Source organism: Passer domesticus, chromosome Z, assembly GCF_036417665.1.
Source record: "Passer domesticus isolate bPasDom1 chromosome Z, bPasDom1.hap1, whole genome shotgun sequence".
NCBI lineage: Eukaryota > Metazoa > Chordata > Aves > Passeriformes > Passeridae > Passer > Passer domesticus.
Window position 1 is genome coordinate 70,357,820 of NC_087512.1, and position 12,853 is coordinate 70,370,672.

Below are 12,853 nucleotides of genomic sequence, written 5' to 3' on the forward strand. Positions count from 1 at the left end.
GAAATTCTTTCTCTTCCTCTGTCTTGCATGAACCCACACCTGCACCCTCATCTGCCAGCAACTTCTTCAACAATTCCATATTGCCTTTGATCCCACTTCTTGCCCACTTACAGATGGCACAGCCTGTGCCATGTCTCCAATGCGTCTTCTTCTAACAACTCTTGAACAGTTCTAACATGGTCTGGCCTCTCAGAAAAGGCATCACCCTGTCTGTGTTATTACCCACAGATAGGCATTTCTTGTAACACACAGTGAGTAAAATTCACCCTAGTCTGATATCCTTCATCACTCTCACATGATTTCAATAAAAATATTTTCTGTACATAATCTACTTTTTCATGACTACTAAATCTAGAGAGATGTGGCCTATTTCAATGATCTAGATTATTTTTTAAAAGACATGAAGATAGGAAAAAAAATCTGCCAATTATCTGCTAGTAGCACAAATATTGTTTTGTTTACAGTGGTAACTAGGACAAGTTAACCCCACAGTTTAATATCGTGTGTTCCACAACTAATTTTCTAAACTGCTGTCTCTTATGACCTGAAGAGAGTTCTCTCCTGCTTCCAAAGTGTAAAATTATGAGCAACTCCTGAAAAAACAGCAACAAGTTTATTCTGGTAAGAGGTTGACATGAACCAGAAGAGAATAGGACGCTGCATTCCATGTCTGTAAGTGTTTTTTCCACATAACTTTACAGATGAGTTCCAGCTGTCATCAGCATTCACTCTTACCCTGATGACAGCTGCAGACTGATCGTCCAGACCTGCCCCACGTCTGAACACAAACAAATGCTCTCAGAGGTGAGCATAAGCAGGAAGTTCTACCAAGTAACCTCACTATAAACCTGTGAAAGAGGCACAGTCCTGTGACAGATTCTGATGTGGATCTGCCAAAATGCCTCCTGGTAAGATAGGTAATGTAAGTTATCCACTTTCAGCTTTTCTGCTCTCAGCACCCCTATGGGACTCAGAAAGGCCAAGAACAACAGCAGTACAACACGGATACTAAGCCATTCAAAAATGGACTGAAAATGACAACATACTTTGGCATAAACCAAAGTGGGAACAACCACTAGGATGGTTATGGCTTCCACTCTATATGGCCACAGTCATGGTGCAAAATTTGCCTGTGCATACAGGAAGTATTTTCACAGCAAATAGGCCAACTTAGGCTCATATAGCTTTACACAGTGAGGATTCTGCGGAGATCTGAACTGGCATCACGGATGCTCCTCATTTTATTAACAACCTCCAAATCTATTTATTGTAACTTTTCAGTATTTTGGTCTTAAACTGTATGTTTTTAAGAAGTTCCTTTTTTTTTTGTAGGCTAACCAAGCAGGTTTCTAGGACTCTGTGTGTGTGTGCTTTTTTCCCTCCCCACCATGAGGCATCCCAGGAAATTCTACTCCACACTATGTAGGAAGCAGCATCAATACAAGACATCAAAGAGCTCCAGAATATTTTTATAAAACCTTTTATGTAAATGCTTATTATCTTATGAATACCACAGTTATTTTAAAAAAAGTATCACTAAAGACATTGTGGCAGGAATCATGCTGCTTTAAACCTGGATGGCTAAGAACATATGGAATCAATAATTACCAATGGCAAATCCATTTTCGTAATCATAATTATATTCCAAGCAGTGTTTCTGTGTCTGATCTTCCAATCTGCAGTCAATATCATCAACATCATTACAGAATGATGGGACCTTTCAACATAAAGAAGAATAGCTTTAAAAACATAAAACCACACAGTCCTCTCCCCTGACTTACAAAAAATTCTAATTACAGTGCAAAGTACTGGTTCTGTTAGTGACACTAGATTTCTCCTTTCATGTCTCTTATAACCCTGGTGAGGTCTGCTAGAAGACCATGTTTTAGTGATACAATTTGGAAATAAGAAAGCAACTTGCGTGAGTACAATCTCTTCATTATAGAAGATCTTTTCTTTTTAAGGGAAGATGTCAATTCATTATTCTTACAATTAATCACATTATTCTTACAATTAATCACTCTTGCATGCCAAGTCTAAGAATATAGAAATAAATTCAGGCATTTTTCCCCCTGCCAAAGAGGACTGGAGAATTCATATTTATAAAGCACCTGTGTTTTTTTCAGCTATGTTACTTGTAATTCTGTCAGGTTTAAAACAATGCTGTCACTTTTTTCTAGCTTTCAAACCTTACTTATTCAAATTCTTGGGAACAGGAACAAGCATATTCAAAACAACCTTTCCAAATGTTTTTCAAGACTGTTGCATTTTGATGCAAATGCTTGGAAAGGTCACTACCCACTTTTTTCTTATTATCTTTTACTTGCCAATAGGAACGGTTCAAGGACTGGAACCTGGTGATACCAGTGAAAGAAACAGAAATAAAACCAGTCAAGATTTCTCTACTGGAAAGAACAAACCTGAATCAGTAACTGACACTTATGTCCAAGTGTTAGACATTGCCTGACATGTCACCTAACTTTTCAGCCATTTGAAAAGTGTTACTGACATACTTTCCAAAGCTGCAGGAGTTTGCCCACTATCTGTATGTGCTAACAATGTTTTTTGGTTAGTAGACAACCTTTTATTAGACTATGGGCTGTGTTCTGCAAAAACACCTGTAGATGCCCAGTTTTCTCTACTGGAAAAATGATGTAGCACTAGGCCTGGACATCCACACCTGGGATCAGAACTCAGCATTCTGCTGGTTCTACTTCTCAGATGAGGAGAGATTTGTGGATTAACAGGGGAGATTGTGACATTGAAGTGGAGAGCAAGAGCCATGGCAGAGAAGAATGACAGGGCCTCTTCTAATTCAGTATTGTGCAGTTCTTAATGATAAGAGCGAGAACTCAGAAACTCATGAAACCTGAGCAGATCACTGCTACTGGATTTCAGTGCCTGCAGGTACACACCAGATGTGGAATGTATCCATTTGTACGTATGTGTGTCAATTCATACTATTTGGTTATATATTATACATATTCTATATAAAATGCATTTATTTTATGATCACATCTGACTTTCAAAAACAGCACTGAGGGGACAATTGATTGGGGATTTCAAAACTACAGGTTCTCTTTGGAAGCCTATTGAAAACTTGGATACTTGCATAAATTCTGTCCCATACAGGTCCACATTGGATACCAAACAGAATTACATTAAAATGCCAGTGAATCATATTTATTTTTAAAAATAACTTTTCACCCTCTGGAAAAGCTCAGATTTAACTTACAGGCTTCTGCTGTCATTTCCTTGTAGAAAATTAGTTATTTGGGAAAAGTAACAATATTTTTCAAGAAGTATGCAAAGGGAAGGAGTATTTACTAACCTACCATTTTACCAAGTGCACTCTGAAATGCATCAGTAAAGCTGTTTAGAAGACTGTTGTCATCACATCGTGTTGCTTTGTAGAGCATTTCAAAGGATTTGAATCCATGATTTGCAAAACGATTTACTGAAAAATGTTGGAGAAATAAATTTTTACTGATCAGTGCAAGAGCTCAGAACTAAAATCAAGATAATTTAGGCTAAAACTGAAATACAAGAAGGTAAGTACAGTCTTTGAATCAGCAATCCAAATTCATCACTTACATCTCAGTCAACATTATGACCCTTTGGCAGGCACGAAATTTACTGGAAAAGTTAAAAGAAATTAAAACCCAGGTAACTTTTCTACTTCAGCTTGTTCTTAACAGAAGAAACCTATGAACTGTCAACTAAACTGCATGCTAACTTCTGAGAGGAATGCAATAAACACGAAAGTCTTATTACTCATGCTGCTAGACTAAATACAAAAATTCTTATCCTGAAATTAAGCCAAGTTCTGAAGTGTCCAAGTTACAGATTTTGAACTGGCAGCTCTGAAACATAACTCTAGTTTGTTCATAGCTGAAACACTCATCTTTTATTGCTGAAACCAAGAAATTGACTCTGATGGAAGGGGATGCAACATGGTACCAAGACTGGCTTCGAATGTAGTTCTAACAGATTTATTATAAAAATGTCACTAAATGTGCAAAATTCTACCACTGAAGTTTTGCAAAAAGAGAACACATAAGTTCTTCTAATCTGGTGGTAATTAGATATGTAAGGACAGCACACACTGTGCATTTCAATGAATAACTTGCAAAGACTGCTGTACTCCTATTTAAAAGACAGTATAGTATTTGTTAGCAAACTGTTTCAATTAACCTGCTTGCTTTGCCATCGTTTTATTTTGTGATTTCTGGAATTGAAATTCACTGTTATTTTTGTGATTTAGACAGCTTCTGAAAAAACATATTTACAGACTTCCAAGCATTATTTCACCACCTTTGTAACAATTCAGAGGCAGAGGACAGAGTATATTTGTTATATAAATAAACAGAAATCAGATTTTCTAAAACATTTTCATTTGCTTTCTCATTGAATTTAGTGTTTCATGAGTTGCAGATCCATTCTAGTAACAGTAAGACTTACAAGAGCAGCTAGGCCACTCAGGAGAATAAGGTGGTTTCCAGAGACCATCATCATATGCACAATAGTAGTTTTCACTTGATCCTTCTGAAAAGCTGTAACCCTCTGCACAGTGCAATGTGCAATTAACTCCTGCTTCATCTGATGTGCATACAAAATCACCATTCACAGGCTCAAAGGAAACATCACAGGGAGAACCTATGAAAAATACAAATATTTATATATTGATTAATGGGATGAAATAAGTGATCCTGCATAAAAACAGCACTGATAGGATTTCCAAAAGTACTTAGTATTGACTTGATCTTGCCTCTGTTGAAGTTTGTGGAAGCATTATTTGCTATATCCATAAAGTCAGGATTAGGCTACTGCTAAATAATTCTCAAATTTTGCTATTGCAATCAGAAATCCAGAAACATGAAGACTTAAAAAATGTTATACATATGAAGAACTATTTACTAAAATAATTTAAAACATCAATACAAATTTTCACACACATTTAATACAATGAATTCTAGTAAACTATATTACATCTTGAGTTTTGAAATTAACATTATCCATCCTGGACCCTCACATCAACATATGAATGAATTAGAATCACCTTAGGATAACCTCATGACCTCAGTTATGATTCATTTTTGAGGCCAGCTGTGAACATCTGTAATTAATATGTCACAAACACTGAACCACAAAAAGTCTGAGATGGAATAGACCTTGATACAATGCCAGTTCTAAGCACTGGCTGGTTCTTGCTGAGATTTAGAGCAAATCAGAGACTAGCACATTCATTTGCAACTTACCTTTCCTGAAAGCTATAACCAAAATTCCAGTCTGCATGATTTTAAATTCTCTCTTCACTAACAGGTATTTTTATACAGATGTCCAACTGAGACATACAAAGTAGAGAGCAGATATGAAGTAGATTTTTCATTCTTAATATAGTTTATCTGCCAAATTTTTTTTATTATTTTTGATGAGAAAGTGAACTGTGGGTAGGAAATGTCTATGTAATAAACAAAATACAGTAGTGTATCTATAGGTACAGGCATATTCCAAAATCTAAAGAGTGTTTTATTATCTGCTGCAGTATTTGCATGTAATTAGAGAAAAATTGGCAGAAAATTCCCTTCAACTACAGATTTGAAGTAAGATTCAAGTAACACCTATTAATACATTCTATATGGGATTGCAAAATCTGCAAGTTTTACTGCTTAATGAATCATAATTTCAACTCTTTTATATGTAATTTGTATTTATAGTAACAAATTCACTGCTGTCCTGATTTAATTGTGGACAATTTATTTGTAGCACTAGCAAATATTTTGACTGCCTTCAAGTTACCTCAATATAAAATGGGAATAACTAAATGAGGAGGTGGAGCAATCTTGCATTCTTTATGGTATTCAGTTAAAACAATTCCAGGTATTTGAAGACAACGCACCTTTGATTACAATGTGGATCTCACATGTCCTGTTGTTGCCAGAAGGATCCACAGCTGTGTACTGGACTGTTGTCTCTCCTTTGGGGAAGAGATCTCCAGGTGCATGACTCCTAGTGACAGTCAGTGGACCACCTAGAAGAGTTAAAAGATAACCTAAAGCAGTGGTAAGGAAAAGTGTTGCTCATGCCCAACCTTGACAAATGGAAAAGGAAATGGCAGCAAATCTTCCAAATTACTTAAAAATAACTAAGTAAAAGGAGCCTCAGCAAATGTCGAACTCCAAGGGATCAAGGGTGAACAGGAGCTCTCTAGCCTTCCACTGTCTCATGTACGTTTTGGGGAGCACTATCTCACCTGAATTGTCTGAAAATTCTGGTTCTTCCCATGTCACTGGGTAGTCATTCTCTGCTGCTTGCATGGGTGGTGGAGATCTGCATCTGTCAACTACAGGAGGTTCTACATCTGCAGAATTTGAAAGGATGGCATGACATTAGCTTGCAGAATTACTGCCACACTCAAGTAGCATCCATAACCAGAATAGCAGCTTTAATTTCATATCAGAAGATAATACAAAGGTGCACACTTGGGAGCTGCTGCAACTGCAAGATGCTGAGTGAATGGACAAGAGTAATTACTCTTCTGAACTTGTGGTTTCTGCAGTGTTTGCCTTCTGCAGAGCAAGCCTTGGAGTACCTGCAGGACACCTGAACAACACAACTGTCTGACAGAAATACTTGAATAATGATTTGCATCAATGCAATATGTGTGAATCTCAGAAACTTTGTTGGAGTCTTTCAAGAATTAAATAGAGATTCATGATGAAGGCAATTACTGACAATGCAATAATGCATTTAATAAACCAGTGTGAGGAGAAATCTTAACAGGTAGAACGAACAGCAAAATAAAATGCACCCCAAACTGAACATTGCAAGCAGTGACTGCACATAAGCAAAGACTTTATGCAGATGCAAAGCCTTTATGGAGATGACAATATTCTTTGGCTTATAACTGCACACATAAAGGTCACAGTGACTCACAGTCTCTTTCTGCACAAATAAGAAGGCTTCAGCCATTATAAACAGCCTTCCCAGTGATTTTTACCAGCACTTACCAATAACCTTGACATTGAATGTGCATCTTGCTTCATTGCCTGACTTATCAGTTGCTGTGTAAGTAATGTCAACTTCGCCAATTGGGAGAAGAAATGGTGGTATGAAAGCTGGAGTAACATGAACTGAGACCTGTTACAGGAAAACACTCATTATTTAAAAGCCAAAGCTGGTTACTAATCATAATATCCATGTTTCAAAAAGTGGACAGAACAGTATCCTTCAGTGTCAAGCCTGTTCATTCTTAATGCAAATAGCCTCTTAAAGTAATGAGGACACACTTTACAACAGAGTGCTGTATGTCCCTTCTTATGTCTGCCTTCCTTATGGCAACATGGATTTTGCCAGTCAGGATCCTGACCCTGACCTGGTGCAGATTACAGCACTCTGCATTAAGAAAATTCCATAGCGACCCTTGTTTGTCAAATGGGACTGAAGGCACACTGTCAGCTCAGAACCTGTTTTGTCTGCTGACAGTTCTCCAGCTGCAAGGGTAGCAGACCTGGGAGAGGAGTGGAGCAGACACCTCTGGGCTGTAAGTACTTACATGTCCAGTTTCAATCTATGTATGTGCATGCATCAATAGCCCATGGATGCTTCAGTATGGCATTTGGTTTCTGCAATTCAGTGAATGACCCCATGTCAGCAGAGCTGTAGTACCTGACCATAGCTATGCCACAGAAAATAATGTCTGAACTTAAATCTCTTTTACTGGGATAACTGTTTCCTAGAGCAAAAACCTCCTGCATTAAAAGCACACACAGACTCACTGTTCTTCTGCTGACTCCTGATAAAGCATTCAGTTGCTGTAACTTGATCACGCCTGAGCCTGTAGGGAATGTTGCTCTTTATGAAACAGCTCTGGAGCAAGTTTTCCTGGTAACTCAATTTCCAGACACCCTGACAGGCACAGTAGCCAATGGCCACATTTCTGAACCCAGCACAGGAAAATCAGATTTCTCTTTCTCACCCAGGAAGCTGAACTTATAGTTATTACTTATCATAATGTGCACTTGTTAGGCCTTTAGATTAATGAACTGGTTTACTTCCTTCTGAGATGAGTTTATTAAACTTCTTCACATTCTAAGTGCTCATTTTTAAAGCAGCTGTCTTCATATTATAAACAAGAGCACATTCTTTCTTTTGACCACATAAATTAACCATATGAGGTTTTATGCACTGACACTCCATGCAGTGTTCTGTGGCTGTATAACTCTAATCTAATCAAGACAGAAAATGCTGAATTCTCAAGATACAAACTTTGTAGGAGATTTTTCTTCTACTTCTGCTTATCAGAAGAAAGAAATTCTAGTGGATCATAAAATTAATTGAAATCAGGCAGATTGCCTCCAGTTAAATAGATACAGATTTTGACTTGCCTCTTCACCAGAGTTATCCTTAGCTGTTGGTACCTGCCAGCTGATATTAGCAGAGTTATGGTGTTCCAGAGTCACAGTCTCAATATTGTCTGGGCAGTGAATCTGAGGCGCTTCAATATCTAAACCAGAAAAAGACAATCTGATTTTATACGTGGTATTACAGAAGTAAAACCTTATAATCACTCTTTTTTGTACTGCCTGGAATAGAAATGTAAGCATTTTTGCAAAATTTCTGTTTCTACCCCTTTGTAATTCTTTCCTAGAGATTCACACATGAATAGTAAATTCTTCTCTGGAAAGGACTGATTTTTGCTGTATTTTTGTTTATCACTGAGTACAGCGATATTTTGGTTTCTACATAGAATCAAACCCCAAGTAATAAAAAAGAATAAATTTATTTCTTTTATTACCCATTCCTTCCTTCTCCATCCTTTCCCTGTCCAGACACAGGACGCATACAGATGAAAACACTTCTTTCTGATAGTCAATAACTAGAAAAACCTGAAAGTAGTTGTGACATGATATATATACTACAAACAAGACAATAGTGACTCAAATTCTCTGGAGCATGCTGTGGAACTGACTTAAAAGTAACAGTGTCAAGAATTCAGGCAGCAGTTGCTGGAAATTTTCCTTAATAAACTCCTTTTACAAGGTATTATGCAGGACAAATAGACTCTTGTGATATGTGACAATGCCAGATGGTTCCAGAGGACTGGTGGCATAGTATGGGTAACAACACCACAAACATCTACACCTCAAGTTTCTCTGACAAACTTCAAGTTCTTCTTCAGTTCCTTGGCACAGGGCCCCCCAAAACATTTGTGGTTAGGTTATTTTATTGCTGTAGTGCTTGATAAATGGTCTCTAGATTCATAAGACAAGGATACATTTGGCTCTGAACTCATCTATGCCCAAGAGGCTTTAAAACAACTCAGAACTGATATCACTTATATTTTTATTATGAAATAGTTCCAGTAAAAACATAAGTTTGGCAATTAAATTACGTAATTAAGAATGCAAAGCAATAAATGCATGTGATTTTGCCTTCCTTTGAACTCATTCAAATGAAAATTTTATTAGAAATGCACTCTTATAAATAACTACCACTTATGGTTCACACTCTCTTGACCACAGCCTTCAGGCTGGGGCAAATTCCACTTGAAAGTGAAATTCTCTAAAAAGGGTAATAATAAATAAGTCAGAAAGAAAATGGCTCTTTTGAACTGGCCAAATATGCTGGCAGCAAAACAGAGAAAGACAATAACAAGAATGAAAGCAATTGAAAGACAACTGTTCATTTTTATTCAAAAAGAATAAGCTTCAAATTTTCTCAGTGTCTCCTACATTAGGGGTTTATGCATTGGTAATATCTAAAAGCTTGAACCCAAGCCATGCTGTTTTATCTTGATCTAAACACTTCAGCTTGTGCTGGGATCCCATCAAATATTAAAAACTGTGGTTTGGCCCAGGTTTACATAAGAGATTCAGAAAAACAATGTGGTACATCACAAAATGGGAAACAGTATGTTTAAACAGAGTGACAAAGTCTTCCTGGCCTGTACAGAGGAAAAAAAAAAGCCTCCGTTTCTGTAGCGACCTGGCATGATGACTGGTGTAAGAGTTTTCTGTACCGTTCCATCACTCTGTGGCTGGCAAGGGCCCCAGTTTTGGGGGAAAGAAGTAATTCTCAGAGCACAATAGTTCATGAAGAGCTGAAGAGCATATTCCCAGAGAAACTCCTGTTTTTATCCTACTATAATCCAAAACCAGACCCTTTCCAGTTCAGTTATGCCTGTGTGTAAGGGAATAAATAACCTAGCACTTCTAGAAGAGGTGGGTAAATATGGTAGAACCATACCGAAATGCATGTCACCTTCTCCTGCCCAGCTTTACACTCTGTGTCAGCCAGTACACTTGGTGTTAGTGAATTTTGGCCTTAACCCTTGTGCATTGTTGCTTGGGTTAACTACAGTGCTAACAGCTGTAGCCACTCAAAGACAACTAAAATGAACATTTCTCTATAGTCTGTCTATCAGCCGGGCCTTACACAACCTTTACAGTTCTGCTCTGACTTCAGGGTTTACATAAACTTGTGATAAAACAGAAGTGATAGTATTGCCATTATTATTTTATTAGAAGTGTGGGTTCCACTTGTAATGTCTTTAAGCTATGAGCTTTCACCTCTACTTTGAAATTTCAAATTTACCTCATGCAGCTTGCTAACAAATGAGAGATGGAGCCCAGGAGAGGAACTTGATGATGAGCACTACAAGATCACACTCAAGGGACCTCTGAACTCCACATTTTTATTACAAACTACAAGTAAATCTGACAGGCAAGCTGTAAAGGTACAGGCCATACTTCTTACACACTGTGCAAGCTGTGCTTTCCCCACTACAAGCCTGTCCTCACTCAGTTATTTGCTGTGCGCTTCCCTTCAATTCCGCACTCGTATACACAGACATGATTTTGTGCTCTACCTTTACACAGAGCCTCCTGGATGTTTGCACTCCATCTCCCAAATGAAATGCACCTTATTTCTTCTCTAGCTCCAGACAAGATGAATCCTTGGGGACAGCTCAGTTGGCACACAGTCCCAGAAATTACAGGCTCCAGCCCACATCTGGGAGGGAGAACTGTCACACCTGCTGGTTTCTGGAGGATGGGACAACGCTTTTCTGCAAGACAGCAGTAGAACGTGACTTATCACTGACATACACAAAGTACACATTCAGAAAACCTGCAAATAAAGTCATATGTAAAATTAGTGGGAACAAAAAATACACAGTCTATTCAAGAGTCTGTATGGGTATGAGTGCACCAAAACATTACAACCTGATGAAGCTTTGCTACTCAACTTTCAGTAATGACTGAAGTAAACAGCAGCCAGTTTATCAGTTCTGTTTCTTGCTCATGCTCTTTACTGAAACTGAAACATGATAATTTTCATGCAGATCCACTATATCTCACTCTACAGATTTGCCTTTTTATTTCCTTCTTCTTTTCCTTACACTTCATCTTTCATGGTTGTTTTACAGTTGCATTTTCTTGCTTCTATGAAAAGTAGACCATAGCAGAAGAGAGAATTGAAGAGGTATCTGTAGTTTTCTACATCTTCTATACTCTATCTTAAAATAAGAAAGGGAGAAGAAGAAGGATATTCTGCTGTGAACTCTTTATAGGTTAGGGATATGACACATGGTTTTGCTTACTGCATTCCAAACCAAATTAAATTGGACTTGGTCTTGTCTGTGTTCAAAACAGCTGGAAAGACTCAGGGTGACCATAGGAAGCAGCTGAGCTGTGTAAAATCAGGGAGGGTTGACGGTTGCCTAAAGGTTTTAAAGGAAGTTTTGAACTATTCTATTAATAGGGCTCACTACAAATCCTGAAGACAATTTGAATCAAAGCAAAAACCATGATGTGTTTAAAGAGGTTCACAAAAGTTCTGTTTCATTCTTCAGCTGTTGTTTTTAGGAATATTATTTTCACTTCAAATATGGAGACATTAACAAAGGGGCAAAAAGGGTTATCTCATGAATGCATTTTGCACACTTTCAGTACTGTTTCTTACAACAGATAACAGGCAAACACAAGAAAAACGCACCCTTCAGGGCCAATGAGAAGACTTGTAACTTTTTATAGCTTGTCAGTGTAGAAATCAGACAGGTCTTTACACCAGGAGACCACAAAAACCAACCCAACCCAGCTACACAGAAGGGAAGTTCTACTGAGCTCTTAGCAATGGTTTAATGACACAAAAGTGATTCACATTCAAAATACTTCACATTCCTTTTCTCTCCTCTCCTTTCCCAAAACACACAGCAAGTAACTGAAAACTAGTTTTTATGCATGAAAAAAAATAATTAAAGATTCTAAGCATTCTGTATTTAAATTTCAGGAAATTTAAGCCCTCAATGCTGAAATGCTTAAAAGACCAAGCTATTAAGAACTGCACTTCATTTCAATAGGACACACAGGTCATAAACACTTCTAAAACATTTTTATAGTTCAGGCAGATACTGCTGGCTCTGCAAGGTGGAACAACTCCATCAGGAAAAAAACCCCAAACCTTAAGTTTTGATTTCTCACCACATGAAGGTAACTGACAAATAGCAAAAAGATAACAAATTTTAAAAGCAGTATTTCTAGAGGGAATCTAAAAGCATTAAAATGTATATTACTCAGGGAACAAGTAGAGAAACTGAAACATGTAAGCATGAAAAGCAGAGAAAGTTGCAGCTCTCTGGGAAGCAAAAACAGCTATGCCTCTTGCTTGAGGCTACATCCAGCTACAGTAGAAAAATCCAACGACAGCACAATCGTGAAATGTCTCACAAAAATCAGAACAAAATTTGGTATATCTAGCAAAAGGGAATTTCTTTTAAGTAAGACAGGTTTTTGCCAGGAAAAACAACTGTAACAGCATTGTTTAGATTTTTTATCTGTGCTCAACTCCAGAA

At 37.6% G+C, this 12,853-nt stretch overlaps 1 protein-coding gene across 1 annotated transcript in view; it reads right to left on the reverse strand.

Annotated features, from left to right (window-relative positions):
- The window catches only part of SVEP1 (sushi, von Willebrand factor type A, EGF and pentraxin domain containing 1), a 117,827-nt gene that overhangs the window by 58,407 nt on the left and 46,567 nt on the right, over window positions 1-12,853 (reverse strand). Inside the window, exons 7-14 of the mRNA XM_064403058.1 lie at window positions 10,871-11,068; window positions 8,388-8,506; window positions 7,011-7,140; window positions 6,254-6,361; window positions 5,900-6,031; window positions 4,462-4,656; window positions 3,336-3,457; window positions 1,609-1,717 (exon numbers count right to left, since the gene is read on the reverse strand). Coding sequence (XP_064259128.1) covers window positions 1,609-1,717; window positions 3,336-3,457; window positions 4,462-4,656; window positions 5,900-6,031; window positions 6,254-6,361; window positions 7,011-7,140; window positions 8,388-8,506; window positions 10,871-11,068 — 1,113 coding nt within the window. The remainder of the gene's footprint in view (window positions 1-1,608; window positions 1,718-3,335; window positions 3,458-4,461; window positions 4,657-5,899; window positions 6,032-6,253; window positions 6,362-7,010; window positions 7,141-8,387; window positions 8,507-10,870; window positions 11,069-12,853) is intronic.